The 17,183-nt window shown below is 41.5% G+C and overlaps 2 protein-coding genes across 4 annotated transcripts; both read right to left on the minus strand.

Annotated features, from left to right (window-relative positions):
* Positions 1 to 230: 230 nt before the first annotated feature.
* On the minus strand, positions 231 to 10,230 carry LOC127757050 (trafficking protein particle complex II-specific subunit 130 homolog). Of its 3 annotated transcripts, none has more exons than XM_052282471.1 (21): positions 10,002 to 10,230; positions 9,199 to 9,428; positions 8,898 to 9,079; positions 8,471 to 8,654; positions 8,253 to 8,343; positions 7,404 to 7,564; positions 6,702 to 6,791; positions 6,439 to 6,600; positions 5,384 to 5,445; positions 5,111 to 5,201; positions 4,426 to 4,570; positions 4,086 to 4,297; positions 3,387 to 3,932; positions 2,971 to 3,183; positions 2,435 to 2,819; positions 2,218 to 2,308; positions 2,049 to 2,133; positions 1,762 to 1,945; positions 1,028 to 1,308; positions 797 to 887; positions 231 to 669 (listed from the first exon to the last, which is right to left on the minus strand). In XM_052282471.1, exons 1-21 carry the CDS (start codon positions 10,063 to 10,065, stop codon positions 494 to 496), a joined length of 3,726 nt encoding a protein of 1,241 aa, XP_052138431.1. In that variant the 5' UTR covers positions 10,066 to 10,230; the 3' UTR covers positions 231 to 493. The 3 variants fall into 3 exon arrangements, with proteins under 3 accessions (XP_052138431.1, XP_052138430.1, XP_052138432.1); XM_052282470.1 differs by having other exon boundaries at positions 4,086 to 4,302; positions 4,419 to 4,570; XM_052282472.1 differs by lacking the exons at positions 8,898 to 9,079; positions 9,199 to 9,428; positions 10,002 to 10,230 and having other exon boundaries at positions 4,086 to 4,302; positions 4,419 to 4,570; positions 8,253 to 8,338; positions 8,471 to 8,590.
* A 1,168-nt stretch (positions 10,231 to 11,398) lies between these two features.
* On the minus strand, positions 11,399 to 16,326 carry LOC127757747 (uncharacterized). Its single transcript, XM_052283314.1, has 7 exons — positions 15,854 to 16,326; positions 14,650 to 14,841; positions 14,264 to 14,536; positions 13,358 to 13,460; positions 12,804 to 12,922; positions 12,445 to 12,612; positions 11,399 to 12,354 (listed from the first exon to the last, which is right to left on the minus strand). Exons 1-7 carry the CDS (start codon positions 16,196 to 16,198, stop codon positions 11,719 to 11,721), a joined length of 1,836 nt encoding a protein of 611 aa, XP_052139274.1. The 5' UTR covers positions 16,199 to 16,326; the 3' UTR covers positions 11,399 to 11,718.
* Positions 16,327 to 17,183: the final 857 nt, after the last annotated feature.

Raw genomic sequence — 17,183 nt, forward strand, 5'->3', positions numbered from 1 at the left:
TATCTAATGTAAGGGACGATCTATTGAAACTGCTAAGGTACTCTATATATACTTGAACAGTAGTAATTGTAATTGACATACCAACAGAAATAATTCCCAGTGAAAAAAAAGGTTAACAGAAGAACGGTAATCTCCATTTGACCTACATAGCACTCCAGCTCGCAATGACAGATCTGCACGTACAGGAATGAATTATCGAGAACGAAGTAACTCTTGTGCCGGAATTCTGGTAGACCTCAAAATCCAGTCTATCACTTGATTTGATATACACGGAGAATTATGTTACTTATCTTATGGTACATGAAACAATGGAACACGTTCTGAATGTTACTGACGAAAAAGAACTCATCTGCACAAAAGAATGTCTCGGCAAAAACAGCATACATCTCATCCGGTGCAAATGGCGATACATCTCAAGCCGACCAGTGTAAGTGGCATTTCTCTTCTACTACAGGCTACAAGCCTAACATACAATCTGTGTATGATGGATGGATCAAGCCGGTATGCAGTATGAAGTGCTCAGTGTCGGAGGAAGGACGCACACCAGGTGAGGGCCTGCCGGGTTGCAGCTGATGTTGGCCTCGCCGACGTGCGGCAGGCCCAGCTGCGGCGGATGGACGTAGCCGGACACCAGCGGCACGCATGTCACCGTGATCTCTATCCTTGAACCTGTTTGTTGTGGAACATGCGCTCAATGTTATTCACAAGGGCTTGTGGGCGAACTGAAAACTTGGCATTGCAAGATGGAAATCGATATAGCGAGTTTCGGTGTCTGAACTCGGAAATTATTAGTTACCTTGTTCGTTTGACAGCGATACGTGACCGCATTTCCTCCCAGCAACCATCCAGTTCTGTGGGTTGGCGTCGACTTGATAAAGTATTTCGTCCTGCCAAACCAAATTCAAGTTCAGTTGGAAGGAGAAAACAATTTCATCTCTCTCGTCCTCTGGGCTTATCTACTGAAGCAACGTACTCACAAGATCATAAAGTACTGGTAGAATTAACGAATGCTCATATGGAGACTTACGGCTAACAGAGAGGCATCCTCTGGGTTCTTCAGCCTTTCAACCCTCCATCTCATGTTGACCAGCTGGCCAACCCTCAAGCAGTCCGAAGAAAACGGAAGGAACCCAACTGCCAGACATGGGTCCAGGACAGGGCGCTTCAACTTCACTGCAATCTTGAATACAAGCTCCTCAGAATCATCAGGTTTAACAGGAACTGGAGAGTGTGCTCCAGTTGTTCTGTCACCGGATATTCCATACTTAATATTCAACATGCTATCTGCCTTTTCTAGCTCATCCATATCTGGAATGTGGGATGCAAAAGTTATAATCAATCAATCATCCATGTGTAAGAGCAAGGATATATAACAGCAAAAAAGTGTAACCTCGTAAGAAAATTATAATTTTCTTTTTTGGATAGGAACACATATAATTGCCATGTTTTTTACATCTGATTTTCTCTTTGCAAGATAGAAGGGAGATATGGAAGATGTAATCAAGAAACATGGCAGTGTCCTGTTTGTGAACTTGAAGTCTCACAAATCTAAACACATGAAAGAATTAGGTGCACCAGCAGCATGCTAGCAAGAGCCAGCGATTATAGTATGGTAATATGCAATTAGAAATACGCTAATACCACTATGTTTGTCCCTAAAAGATTTTTTTGGTTGCTCCGATATTTTGGTTATAGGAAGTGCAACAGATGAATTGCAAGTGGCAACTGAAGATAATAAGTGTGATATTTAAAAGGACTCACCTCCTAAGGCACTTAAACGTATTACAAACAAGATTCCAGCTCTCGAAGAAGGAGCAATAACCAGAGGGAACAAGTTCGAAGTTGGTCGTCCATCTCCCTTTCCTGTGTGTTCAAATCCAGATTGCAGATCCAACCATATATCCTTTACACGCAGAGTGGCCTTCACTTCAGAATGCAATATCACCTGGACACCAAGAAAAATACAAATTGGGATTCAAGAATCCAAGAGACTGAATGACTATCAATACATGAAGTGTCTCAGTGAACAATTGTGCAGAGAGTTGTACCTGCAGTAGTAGAGTTCCATCATAGCACTTATCTACTACGCGTGTGCTCACATGGAATGGGTTAGTGAAATGTACTGCGATAGTCCTGGAAATAAAATCACAATGGTAAATTTATTTTATTTGGTGTACCTAAAAAAAAATCAAAATATGAGAACAGAAAAAAGTTTACCTTTCAAACACTTGATTAAGAAAAACTCCAAATTCAAGCTTGAGAGCAATCATTCTCATCCCATCTACTATGCTCTGTTTCTGAGGGGATGCTGCACAAAAAAAGGACAATACAAAGGTCAATCAATTGATTGAAACATACAGAAAAGAAAATATTCAATCAACTGCCTGGAACATACTAATATGCTGAATACATTACTTATTTATTTTGTACAAACCTGGCGATGCACCCCTTGCAATTGTATCATCAATAGCACGAACAGGAAACCATACAAGAGTAGTCACATCACTAGCCCAGTCTGGTATTTTTATCTTCCCATCTTCAATAGGGACCTTCTCAACCTTACGAGTATCGGTGGAGCTTGATGATGTCTTGGAAGCATCAGTACCACCAACATGCTCCACATCACCTCCATAAGTTTCTATCTCAATCATCTGGGACGACTCAATTTTCAGTCCAGCACCCGCATCTATATGCAATATGCCATCTTTCAAAGAATAGTCTATTGGCTTGACAATTAACCCAATCCACTGAAGTTCATTCATAAGCAATGCAGAGGACACAGCAGGAGTAATATCAACTAAAGCCCTTGGTTTTCTCACCTGCAGTAATTACAGAAAACACTTGAGGCAAGCCCAATATAATATGGTTCGTTAATTACAAAAATGTTTATTCTGTTAGTTGTATCTTGTGAACATATGATTCATAGTGACTAAATTTTTGTGACACTCCAGTTAATGTTAATGTCATCACCTTCAAAACAGGCCTTGTTGGCTTCTCAAAGCTCATGAATTCATCAGTGTCCACCGGACCATCTTGAGAAAATCCATGCGATCTGAATGATAGCTTGCCAATCTGGCCCGTCAGAGCACCCAACACATAGGAACCAGGCTTTTGAGGAGGAATGTCGAAGGTGATGATATTTCTACCAGGTACAAGAACTCGAGCATCTGAACTCTTTATCGCCTGCATGACATGGAAACAATAGGTGATTGAAAAGAACAGATGCACTATCTGGACCTTTTTACGCGTTATAGCATTAGCACTGGAAGTTATAAAACGGTGAAACAGAAGTCTAATTGCAACCATACTGGTATAAGGCTATAACTAACATCCCACAAGGAAATAAACAATAAGCAAACAGTAATGTAATAGCAACTCAGCTGTACCTTAAGACCTTCATCTGCACTAGAGGAAGCCGACAATCTTAAGCTGAGAGATTCGAGTGTGATGTCATCCGGGAAGGCACTCCAGACAGCTACAGATAGTGTACCAGGATCTCCATCACACAACTCTAGTGGTGGAGCAGGATTTCCAGCAAATGTAATAAGTGATGAGACATCAAGGGGCACAGGATGCTTCATTTCACTGTGAGCAAGCCGAACAACCTCTGACTGGAAAGCTTGCCGCTCTTTAGATGAAAATAAGCCACTCTCTAGAGAAAGTAACTTCACACAGGAAGTCAAATAACCAGCTTCATCATTGAGAATCTTCTGGCATTCTGCAAGATCAGGAAGAACATCTGCCAACAGCTCTTCCCAGCCTTCTGCAGAATAGAGAGCACAAACTTTCTCATAGGACTTTGCAGCCAAATCATAATTTTCATGCTTAAAGAATAGAGCTGCAATTTCTCCATCTAGCACAACTCCATGTCTTTTCCACCAAGAGCGATGATAATTATCAGCTGCGCCTTTAGTAAGCTCCATATATCTTTTCTGGTAAAAGAAAAAAAAAACTGTTGCAATGAATTATCTATTGCTTGTGCAAACCTCTGTATGTTCATGATTGTCTCTAAAGTAATTAGTTAAAAAAAGCATATTACTTTAGAAGGAATCCATCATGATGAGCATGTTGAATAATTACAATACCTCAAATTCTTCTAGTGATGAAAGTGATGTCATAAAATTAGGGTCAGATACTGTCTGCTTCAGTGCATGCTCAGCTGCAACATGAATTTCTGACAACCTCATGGGGCGATCAACTGGCAGAGAAGTCTCAGATGTCGCCGGCCCTGACATTGTCCTGGCCATGTAGTTAGAAGCAGATTTGTTGGGCGAAGGTTTTGAATTTGCATCCAGACCTGAACTGCCCACACAAAAAAGAACATAGATGTGTTAATAAGAATACATTAACACAGATATGCTGAAAAATTTCACTTGAAAGATTACATCATGAAAATGGAGGAAATCGACAGTCCTTACCCATCACCTGAATCATATAATTCAGATATATTTCCAACAGAAAGAAAAGCCCTGCGCCTATTAGCCTCACGAAGAAGCAAAGAAGGTTCTAATGGCAGTGGTTTCCTGTGAATATTGAAGATCTTTTCTCTTGATTTTGCTTGGAGAATCATCTGGACAAGGAAAATATTTCATAACTTTAAGCTACAGTTTCCCAAATATGAAATGAATAAACACATAAGTCCATGCGTGACGATAAACAAAAAGACTAGCAAAGTACAGGTCAGTACAAGCATTTCTATTACATGCAAGACTTGGCATCTTTATAAAATTACATATTCCATCCCATCACATCTTTCAGTAAGGACTGAAAATATCAGCAACAACTTTATGGTACACTGTTCAATCATCATTGCCACTACTGTTCTGTGTCATATAATCTGGGAACTTGTTTTCCCATTCTTCTTCATTTGTTCTACATTAACAAATGACTGGTACATATTTGTAATGCATGTGAAAGTTTTCAATGTGTGCGAAAGATACACATTCTTATAAGTTATGGCTTCACTAGAGTTATAACTTAGGAAGTGCTGAAGTGGTATGGGCCAATTAAGCAGGACAAGAGCAAACTGACTCAATACAAGAGAACAGCAGTCTACATGAAGCATCACTAGAAGATTAAATGTCAAAAAGTAATGCTGAAAACTGCTTGCCTTCTCCTTTGCCATTGTTTCTGCTGATGAATCCAGTGGAATAGAAGGCCATGTAGCTGGCTTTGGCCATGGTAGCATGCTTAAAGATGCACTGCAGACACAACAAAACATATCATTTTGAATGCAAGATTGATGATGAATCATGAAACAATCAAGATACAATGTCTCACTGTTCAGTGACATGTAAAAAGAGAGGAAGGTAACCTATTAATTGGTAATTGACCAATAGGAAAGTTGAATTTAGTATATCTAATAGAGGAGCTGGATTAGTACCTGTTGACTGGACTTTTTTCTATCTCAACTCCATAACCAATCAAATAAGCAAGCCTCAGAAACTGCAATATCCATCAAGAGTATCATATAAACAAACAGTTTTCGGTACAGTACAAAACTGAGAGAAATGTAATTCACAAAGCAACGAAAAAGGGCTTGATTGATGGCACACAAGAAATTCATTGTAATAAAAAAAAACTAACACATAGTGTTAAGAGTACAAAAGAAAGAAGAGAAAGAACAGACACAGTTTCCATTTGAATTGAAAATATTGAGTAAATTGCACTATAGGTCACTAAACATAATTGGGTGGTTCAAGTGGGTCATTCCATAGAGATACACCCCTCAACTTGATTCCGTGAATACACGGGATCAATTCATGACAACATGGCTAGGCAACTCCGAAAATGATTCATCAGGACTAAATTACTTAATACAGTGATAGAAACTAATGTGAAGATAAGGATGTAACTAGTAAATGATTTGCAACTACAAATAAACAACAACATTACTTATTAACAGAAAATATAAATGGTTTATGACAAATGTATATAAATCATCAAACAATAGAAACTTGTGTGAAGATAGGTAACTTCCAAAATGATTTACAACTAAAAATGAAAGCACGGCTAGTGTGAAATGATTAAAAATATAGGAACAGAGACTGGTCTTGACCAAGTACAAAATTAAGTTCCTTTTTTTTAAAGATTTTTTACAAACTAACTCTTGCATAATACTATTTCCCACTACTGTTCCACTTTTTTTGTACTTAATTTACAATATTAAATAGGAACAAGTAGAAACATTAGATTTAAGCAATTAAACTTACTAGATACTTCTACATATCACAATGCATCAATGCTAAAACAACTAAGCCTCATTAAGTACATAATTCTAGACAACATTCATTAAATCCTAGCAACAAGCTACCAGATAATGGCCAATATTCATACTTCTTCAATAACTCATGGGAAAATGTAAATTCATAAATAGAATAAATATACGATATATAGCAGGGAAATCAATATTAAATTACCAGAAGTATCAGAACTTACCTTAATACGGCACAGAGAATAGAGGTCACCCTGAATACGACAGAACTCCTTCTCTGAGTCGATAGCAACAGCTGTACCATCATAGTGTGAGGTTGTTGCTTTTATTAAATCCATACATGCAGTTATCACCCATACTTCACGAAAACAAAATGGTAGACCATTCTGAAAGCACATTCAGAATTACTTGAGTACACTTCACACAATATAGTCTTTCTAGAACATAAACTTTGCTTGTAGAGGAATAAAACAGAGAATGTACATACCTCCTGCAACGCTAGCGTCTTGGAAAAGCTAACCACAAAAGCATATCCTCTTGCAGCAACCTCAATTGGGCGATGCAATTTAAACAATAACTGCAAAATGGTGAAATAGAAAAAGTATAAAGGCAATATATAAGGTTCAGTTGAACTAGCTCTAAAACAGAACAAGTTCTGGCACTGGATGTCTAGTTTTATGTAACATGTTCCACTTGAGTAAAACAGTGTGCATGTTTGTACTGAGCAATAAAGAGCACCGCTACGTCATTAAACAGTAGCACCCTAGGCATATGTGAGTTGCAAATTGCAATTGTATGTGAGAATGACATGTGGGGCCTGGACACACATGTCAATGACACATACAATGGTATTCTCTAACTGTGATTTTTGCGATGATACCAAGCAAATTGACACTTCTTTTAAGACATTGCCAACTCATCTTAACTACTTTAAAAGAGCAGTGGTTGTCCTTCCTCCTCTAAAAAAAATACTCCCTCTCTTTATAAAAAAACCACCCTTAAAAAAATATAATGAACCCGTTGCAAGGTACGGGCATGTAACTGGTAATAAAAAAAGACCCAAGCAGTACAGCAATGAAGAACAGATTGCAATGAAGTAAGAATGACAAAAAATATTACTGATTTGACAAAAAAAAATCATAGGAAAAATAGCATTCAGTTACTCATTTTTTTACGACATGTCTTATACCTTAGCCTGGCAAGCAAATATGTATTGTCTAAACTCAAATTCTCTGAACACATCATCCTGAACAATTTGGGTCAATGCTTTAAATCCTGGATTTAGCAGCACCGCTTGATCATCACCAGTATCCAATCCTCCAAATTCTCGATGTTTTCCAGGAGAATTAACTGCATTTATGTGAACAGAATGTTATGAATACTAATAACAAACCATGCTATAAGACAATATTCCTTATATTTTATTTTAGAAATCTCTATGATATATACTAACTTACGCAGCAAAGTGATAAGTTTTACACCACAGTTAGATCCTTAAGACAGAAGAAAAGAATGAGATATAGCCAATGATGATGAAATGGTAGTTTCGAAGCGTGATAAGTACTAAATAATTCGTAAATAAACAGTTATTCTCCAGAAAGAACAAGGAAAACTTGGAAATTAGATTTACAATTTTACATGTTTATGGTTGGAAGCAATATTAATGCTTTATAATGTCATCTGACTGATCTGGTATCAGAAGCCCAGCTTTTAAAACCTCTATCTAATACTATAAAATCTATCCATGAAAAAAAAAATTCTAACCTAAGATTTCAATAAAAATCTATATTTTCTATGAGAAGTGAATGACATATTGTGCAATGATAAAAACATAACTTAGTCCAGAGACTCCAAATAAGCATGAATAGATGCACAGAGTTACTGCAAATTCATGAAGAACTTCATCACTCTTGAAAAAAATCTTATACCGCGACCTTTATTGATTAGGGCAGAAAAGCTTTTGGATATATGTAAACGTACTAGATGCAAAGCTCAAAAATGAATGCAACATAACTGCTACATCGAAGTTAGAGAAAACCTGATTCTGAGTAGCATAGTTCAAGCTCGTCGTATTCACGGAGTGAATCTTCATGAAGATTAGTCATCTCAAACATGAAAGCCAAGCTTTCCTAAACAAATAAATGATATCAATTACAAGAAAGCCACATGAAACAAAGGTATGTTTGTTCATAAAACCAGTGCTACTAAAAATATAATTTCAACTGACAAGCATCAAACGTGGTTGCATTGTTATACCTTAAGAATAAAAAAGTTGCAGAAGTTCCATATCGGAGTGAATCTCTGCTCACTTAACCTGCGAATTTCCTCTTCATAAAACTGAACCCGCCTATCCAATGTGTTTCTAATGCAGTCCACCATTTTGGAGTCAAAATCATCCCAGAATTCCGCATCAGGTCCATGGAGATCAAATTTGCAGCATCTGCATCATAAATGGCCATACTTTTTAAACCTGTTAATAACTCGATACTATTTGTAGTGAAGTTTAACTTACGGTCCCAAAAATCCTTGGGAATTTGGAGGTTAAGCATCCATATAGGAACAACATAAGTGCAAGATGACCGCAAATAGCATGTTGAACTGAATCGACCAAAACATTTACATTTTTCAAAGTCACAGATATGAATATTACCAATACTGTTATGCAGAATTGGCAAACAAATACCTTTCTCTTTTTTTAGTGTTGAAATCGCTCTCAAGCCTAGCATATACTCTCTTTGCCATCTTAGATGCTTGGTCATTGCTAGGATGGGCCTTAGACACAAATACAATGAACCATTCCCTCTCATCATTTTGCACAATCAATTTGAGGCGAGGTTTAAGAATGGTCTTGAACTCATCAAGATCCTGGAGATTTCAATAGAGAGAAATGAATGCAAAAAGTCATCCACGTGGTCCGTTTTAGAAGTGATATTATTACTTGAGAAGAATTAGAAAGATCAGCATGCATGAGGACACGAAAGTACCTCGCAACTGACAAGAACAACAGTGGCATATGGTTCCCGGAACCAAAACAAGTATTGATCTTGTGGAAATCGACTACGTAGCCTCGAATCAGTGGTCTGTATAAACTCAGCTGGTAGGTTTTCCACAAAAACAGGATTCCTCGCCTTGTTATTGAGGCAGGCCTTCTTCACTGGTAAGCGTTGCTCGAAACTTTCTTTCACATTGAGCCACAAGTCACTCACATCTTCAACTGTTACAAAACACAAATTACTATGCATAAGAAGAAGTCCACATAGATAAACAAACCTGAAATTCATTTCCACCAGCATGTGCAGCAAAGAAAAAAAAAACAAAATTCAAACCCATTTTCAATTAAATCCTCCAAACTCTACGCCCTAAAAGGCAAATCTTCTAACATAGCTAGAAATGTGAGAGCAAGTTGAGCTGCAGTGAGTGAATGAGGGTAGCTATACTCAGGAGAATCCTACACGAGTTGTTTCATGCCGATGTGATGCACTGCATCACGCTTCCAGAATCAGATCATGGAACCACCAAACCCCCCGCATCTCCCATTGCTGCTCGTGAGCTCAATCACCATGAAATTTTACACAAACGCAAACCTTCAAACTACCTGCACTGTGAATTTAACTAAACTAGACCCACTACTATTCCAGCTCGAATCGCCGCCCCGATCGCCGCGGCCCCGAGATCACGTGGGCCGAGCCTACGCCGCCTACGCCGCCGCGAGCCAGGCCCGCGGCTTAACGGATCAGATCCGAGGGGCCATTTCTAGGGTTCAGGGAGGAGGAGGGAGACCCCGTACCGGCGACGACGATGCGGTCGCAGGAGGACTTGATGGTCTGGAACTGCGCGAGGTAGTTCGCCATCGCCACCGCGCCCGCCCTTCACCAGCCTCCGCTCCGTCCCCTACTGCTCCATGCAGCGGCCCGCTCGCTCCGCCGCCGCCGCCGGGGAGGGGGTCGCCGGAGAGAGGCGGAGACGAGAGATCGCGAGATGCGGAGGAGTGGACAGTTTGGTGGAGACGAGACGAAGGCTGTGGCAGTAAAGCGGGTCGGGGTAAACGGGTCGGAGAGGCTGACATGTGGGGCCCACGTGTCAGTCTTCCACGGGAGGCTTTAGATGGGCTGACGATATCTGCTGGCCAACTAGGCTGAGTTTGCGACCTCATCCGGGCCGAATTCACGCGCTTCTCTGGGCCTAATTGACGCGCAACTTTGGGCCAAATTCTCTGGCCGAATCGGGGCCACTGCGAGCCAGATTTATAGTACGGATGGGCTGGATTTAGGGGGCAGTGACGGGCTGAATTTACCCACACTTGGTACGTAAATTTGGGCCGAATTTAAACACACTTTGGGTTGAATTTGCGCGGTAGTTAGGCCGAATTTGTGAGGATCTTTGGGCTGAGATAACGTGCAGGTTCCGGTATTGCGGGCTGGATTTGTACTCGTATTTGGGCCAAATTTAAAGCCTATTTTTGGGGCAAAATTTACTGAGGCCTAATTACGGGTAAATTTGGGCCGAAACTGCACTCATGGGCTGCCAAATTTACCCGTATTTGTGGACCGAATTTACGAGATGTTATGATGCAAACTTATTACTTGTATTCCAAAATTCAATATGCCAAAAATTTTGCCCCAACAAAGGAAGTTATATGAACAGATCTGTGCCATTTGAACACTCTATTCCCCAAAAGTGGTCAATTCAATAACCAAAGATGTTTAGTGCATTTACGAATAATCAAATGCAGTGACATGAACTAATGGACCCATCGTTTCGCTTATTCAGGAAATAAGCGAAACGGCATATTTGCAAACGAAAAATAATTTGTGAATAAAACTTTTATGCATGTATTCTTAGCAATCTAAAAGCAAATGCTGAAATATAAACTTCGATGAAAAAACCCTAAAATCAACTCCAAATTTAAGGTCAAAAATTCAAATTTTAGCTGATAAGCATAAACATAAGTAAAAAGATGAGGCCCTAAATGTCTCATGCTGCATCACAAAGCTCAGATATGAAAAGATCATGAAGACAGTCTGAATGACCGAAACTGTGTAACTCGCATGACATAAGAAAGGTATGATCTAATGCAGAATTGCAGATGACATAGTTTAAAAAGAAGAAGAAAAATCTGACACAGCCCCAGATTGAATTTAATATACATCCTTGAAATAAAATTAAAGTTAGTACGCATATGCATTTCAGAGAGATGTCATGGATTAGCCTATCTCACTTGGAGATTAATATTCACAAGCTAAAAACAAACAAATTGCTTCTGAATTACAGAAACCATCACGAGGTTCAGCTCTTTAGCCCTTCCTGTGATGGCCGCTGTCAAAAGTAAATGACAGCGAATCATCATAACACAATCTATCAGGATTTTACAGCCTCCTGGATGCTTACCACAAACCATGAAAACAATCAGAACTATGGTACAGCTACTAGCAATCTGAAAACCATGCTGCCTTTTTTTCTTTTTCCATAATCTGTACAACAATTATTCTGTACACCAGCCAATGCTACAACGATCCCAATCTGTGGTCGTCATCGATGTCCTCCTCCTCCTCGGCGACGAGCTTGTCGATCAACAGCTCCATTGTCTTGATGTACTTGGGCATGTAATGCTCCCTTATCATGGATCTCGCCAAGCGAATCTTGCTGTAAAGATGTCGAGGTGTCTCATACAAGGCAACAACCTCCTCACCTTGCTCACTTGTACTGTTTGGCTCCGATGATGATGGCAATCCAACCATGTGCATTATTCTTCCTGGAGGGTAGAGCTGGGGGGGATCTTGACTTTGGCTCGACGACGATGACGGCTTGTGCGGGTTGTCGGTCAGGGTTTCTAGAAGCTCCACGGCCTGATCTTCGTCTGTTTCATTGAGAGCTGGCTCATTCTCCCCTCTGTCGGTATCATCGTCATTATCTGATTCTTGAAGGTCAAGTTCTTCCATGGAAATTGAGACTGGTTGTGCCGTTTCGATGTCAGTTTTCTCAGCTTTGACATTGACATCAGTTTTATTTGTGATGTCATGAGTTCCATGTTTTGCAGAGTCAATGGAATGCTTATGTGCAGCAACACATGACCAGCAAGCTATTGCATGGCGTTTCTTCACCACAGCATCTGAATTTGACGAAGGCTTCACCTGATCAGCCTGCCAAATAATCATGAATCAACTATTTAGGTGACAAGTATGATTAGTTTGTTCGAAGAACTGGTGTTTGCAACAGTCTAGCTTCCATACCTCAGAGCTGTTGGGCACCAGCATGTCAACATCTACAACCTTGGATCTTGGATCAGAGACGAATGGCACGTGCGATCGGATGAAGCTCACGGAGCGATTGACAAAGCCCAAGAATCTGGTCTGCTGAATTTGCTCACGAAGGTCATGTACCCAGGATGATGCCATGACCTGTCATCAATGACCACGACGGTAAATATGTTGCAATGATTATCTTTTACTAGCTGCCAAGAACTGTTTGCAGGGAAGAATTTTATAAATTGATATGCTCTAAAGAACTGCATCTGCGATACAGTTCTTGGTTCCCGTTTTGATCGTCATACTTAGGAATCTGCTCATGAATTCAGGTAGCTGAGAGGTACCTCTGTACGGAGCTTGGCAGCAGAAACTTTGCCAAAAGATGGAACTAGGTCATTTCTGTTGACAATAGTTGTGATGAAGTCTTTACCCGACTCAGCCAAGTCCCATGTCATGCAAGCAGCTGAACAGAAATAGTAGGACAGGGAGCATTAATATCTCACACCATTTCTACATCATAATTTTGTAGAATCAAAAGAAGAACATGGAGTTATTCTACAGATGTATATGTAAATTGTGATCAATTGGACATGCAATCTTTGTCCCAGAAAAATTGAATATGTAATAATCATGAGATCCTTCAAACATTTATGTGAAACTGTTGTTTCTTTTCTGGCATCCTTTGTTCATTGCTGAACAATTAAAGCTGGAATTTTTTTTCTAACAATTAATTAATAACTTTTAAATTGTAGCCGTGCAAATGCCATTCTATGAGATTATATTGGTGTGTAAGGTGCTAATATGGCCTTTTAGTGAAATATATTTTCTTATGTTAAGAATGTAATTCCAAGGTCCGTGAACAATGGTTAACTAGTTACTTGTGCTCCATGATGCATACCTGGTCCAAATGCAAGACATGTGGATGATGATAACTTCTCATTCTCACGCAGAATGTATGCTAATATTGCAGCGATGCCAGCACCCATTGAATGCCCAATGATCTAAAATATATAACAGAAATGCTGTGATTTGAGTAAGCAAACAAAAATGATCAGATGTAGTGCACAGTGTTCATCATCTTGTACCACGAGAAAACTTGATTACAATGAATGCAACTACATTGAGATTGTTAAAAAAAGGCTACATAGGTTTATGTAGACTGCACACTTTCTCTAAATAAAGTATAATGGTCATTTGGATAATAAATAAATACACAATGTATGCCAATAAGCAAAATACGCAATAACAGTTTTACTAGTTTGTGAAACAAAATTCGTAGTTATTAGTCTAAATTGTTGAGCTTCTAAGTGCTGTTTCCACTTTGTCCCTTTGTGCTAGACTACTAGGCACAACTTTTAGCTTACTTTTGGACTAACTATGCTCGCTTCTGAATTGTCTTTCTCAGCACTAGAGAATCCTAGGAAGTCCATAAAAGATGCATAGTAAGAGTACTTGAAAGTCTTTCTCACTTTGACTTCAAGGTAAGGAATAATATCTTGTTTCTAATTGGTTAAAACTCCATGTTTCCCATCCACTTGCTTTCTTGCACATGTTTTGGAAAATTTTGGCGTAACTTGGATAGGAAAACATCTCCCTTGAACCATGTTTCAAGATAAGCCTAGAAGATTACTACTAAACTATGATTTGGTTTTGGTGGCATATCCCTGTCTAAATGAGAGGAGTAAGAAGAGAAATGTTCTATAAACTGCATCATAAAAGAATGGTCCAACTTGACAACTAGTGGGTAGGCTCTAATTGCAATTAACTTAAAATTGCATCTGTAAAGGTCTGGGAAATAAATTACCTTCACTCCATAATCTGGGAATTGCGCAACCGCTTCATTGAGGCAAGGAATGGCCTGATTTGCAATCCAGCGAGCTGCCACTACCATTCCACAATGAGCATGTCCCAGCACCAATCTGGAGACATGGCCATCTTGTGCCACAACATGATGAAATGGAACCTCTGCTCCGGTTGCCGCCGTCAACCGATCCTTAACGCTGATCGCCCCCCGAATAAAAAGGAGGAAGCATTTCGCACTTCTATCGCGGACAACCGTGAAAGAAGGCTTCATAAGCTGCACAACAATGACACATAATTTCAATCAATTTGTCCAGGTTTTGTATATGTACTAAAATTAAAGAAGTCCGTTTGTATTCAACAACACAAAGTTGATTGATACTTACGCACCCTCGCCTTAGATTTCTTTATAAGAACATCGCTTTCGTCATATCCACCGAACTCCATGAACACTTTGTATGGCTTCTTTGAGAAATACATGCATAGCTTAAGGTATCCTAATAGTGAGATCAGCTCCTCCTTTACCACAGGCCCTTCCAATAGTTGAGAATTGCTTCCAGCATACTCATGCTGAAGATTACCCTGAAAAAAGTGAAGTGAAGTGTTCATGGCCATGCTAAAATATGTACTTCGACAACAAAAAGGGCTGATAACAACGCGGCGAAGACAATGGAGTAAATTGTTTATTGAATGTAGAATACTTTGAGCAGCCAAGCAACTATCATCTTTTCCCAAAGTTAGTTATCACCTATCGGGTTCAGACCTAACTATATACGGAGTATGAACTTTTGCATCGTCGAGCCTAAAGTAGCTGCAGTAAATTTCGTTATTTTGATAGCAAAGTAGGCTTTATACATTGGTGAAAATTTTAAGAGAAGGCTGGTAACTTCCAAGCAATGGACGGTAGAACTGCAGCCACAGAATCACATTAGTCTTTCTTAAGAGTCACATAACGTCATGAACTAATCCAACACCTTGCTAATTTTTATTTATTTTACTTCGATGCTTCTTAAGTTCTTATCACACATTGGATATGACTGGGTAAGACGAATATCGGTTTTGCCGCCAACTCCCAAATGAGAAAATCAACCCAAAAAAAAATGCTAAATATACCAGTTATTACCGCGCTGTAAATAACTAATTACCAAGAGAAAAAAAAGAGAAGAAAATAAGTGAGTAGGAAAAATCTATTCACGCAGTGGTTGCACATTTTTCTCTTTGCTTGCAAGCAACAAAGATAAGAGATTCTGTTTTCTCCAAATCCAAAAATGTGATGGAGATATTTTTTGTTCCTCGAAAATCCAAGCAAAAATCCAATGAAGAAAAAACGGCAAGCTTTGACCGGGAAGAAACCAATCCCCTCTACGCCTCCTTCCAACGAACCCCAAAATCGGCAAAAAAAAATAAGAGAGAGAAAAAAAGAAAAGAAAGAAGCAGAGAAAAATCTCTCGCAAGAACAGAGAGCACGGCAAGACCGAATAATCTCCCATGGCGGCGCAGTTAGTCATAGTTGTGCTAGTATTAGGCTATTAGCGATCAATCAGCTCGTCGGCGGCGGCGGCGGCGGCGGCGGAGGGAGGAGGGAGGAGCGCACCTGCTGCCGCATGTAGTACTTGAGCCCGAAGGCGATCTCGCCGAGTGGCCACTTGCCGAGCGTCTCGCCGTAGGTGTACCGCACGGTGCGCGCGGCCGCCGCCGCGGCCTCCCCCCACCCGGCGGGCGCGCGCTCCGGCCAACGCCGCGCCCGCGCTCCGCGCCTCCTCGCCCGGCCGGCCTCCTCCTTCCTCCGCCTCCTCCGCGCCTCCACCGCCGCGGACACCGCGGCGGATATCGTCTGGTCCTCGTCGCCGGCGGCGTCGCCGCAGAGGCGGCCCGACAGCACGAGGTACACCAGCACCGCCGTGCCCGCCGCCGTCGCCATCCCGCCCTTGGCTCCCATCGGCGATGGCGAGGGAGAGGCGAGGCGAGGTGGGTTTCTTGGCTTCTCGTTGCGCGCGCGCGTTCGCGGCGAGGGGATCGTCGCCGGTGGGAGTTGGAAGGCGCTGCTGCGGTTTGAGGGGGGGAGGGGGGTAGGCTAAATTGGAGGGAGACTGGGACTCTGGGAGGGGGGGGGGGGGGGGGGGGGGGGGGGGGAGGGGTAGGGGGGGGGTAAAGAGACCGTTTTGCCCCTGGGGGTTCATCTTGCTTAGCTCGGGCCCACCATCTGGCAACGTTTCAAATAATGACAGATTGACAGTATTGTTTAAAAAAAAAGGAAAAAGTGCGAATTACCATCTGAACTATTGCGGCACTACGATTTACCCACTTAAACTAAAATACCGGACATTTGACATCCCAAACTCTTAAAACCGGATAAATTACTACCCAAACTCAATTCGAAACGGTTTTCAACCTGCACACACATGTCGATATAGTCAGAAAAAAATACTGTGGGGCCCACTTGTCATCGTTTTTTTTTCTATCCTACCCTCTCTCCCTCTCTCTCTTGGTGAATAGAGGAGAGAGCACCGGCGCCTAGAGGCAATTGCGGCCAACGGGTGAGGAGCCAAGGACGGCGGCCGAAGGGGGGCGGAGGCAGCTGCGGGCGACCGATCGGCGGCGAGGGCAGCGGGACTTGGAGCGAGGCGGCGGCGTGGAGCTCGGACAAGTCGGACTTGAAGAAATCGGACACGCCAACGCTGCTGCGGCCTCCCCCTTCCCCATCCCTTCACAGAGCCTGCTGACCGGTTCCCCCTCCTCGTCTCGCGCCGCCGCCAATTGCCCGCCCCCCGCGCGCCACCGTCCCCCGCATACTGCCGTCCGCCGCCAGCCACATACGCCTACTCCCACGTCGCCCCTGCCAACACCCTCCTCCACAGCGTCGTCGGTCGCCTGCTCTGCCTCCGCCTCAACCTCAGCCGCCCGCCGCCCAGGAAGCTCCGCCT

This window comes from Oryza glaberrima, chromosome 12 (assembly GCF_000147395.1).
Source record: "Oryza glaberrima chromosome 12, OglaRS2, whole genome shotgun sequence".
Taxonomy (NCBI): Eukaryota; Viridiplantae; Streptophyta; class Magnoliopsida; order Poales; family Poaceae; genus Oryza; species Oryza glaberrima.

Coding starts and splice junctions, on each gene's coding strand:
- LOC127757050 (XM_052282470.1), bottom strand. CDS start 10,065: ATGGCGAACTACCTCGCGCAGTTCCAGACCATCAAGTCCTCCTGCGAC. Junction 5,446..6,438: donor ATTCTCTGTGCCGTATTAAG/GTAAGTTCTGAT, acceptor TGGATATTGCAG/TTTCTGAGGCTTGCTTATTT. Junction 2,134..2,217: donor CTTAATCAAGTGTTTGAAAG/GTAAACTTTTTT, acceptor TTTTATTTCCAG/GACTATCGCAGTACATTTCA.
- LOC127757747 (XM_052283314.1), bottom strand. CDS start 16,198: ATGGGAGCCAAGGGCGGGATGGCGACGGCGGCGGGCACGGCGGTGCTG. Junction 14,842..15,853: donor AGTACTACATGCGGCAGCAG/GTGCGCTCCTCC, acceptor CACTTTTTTCAG/GGTAATCTTCAGCATGAGTA. Junction 12,613..12,803: donor CTGCCAAGCTCCGTACAGAG/GTACCTCTCAGC, acceptor CATTGATGACAG/GTCATGGCATCATCCTGGGT.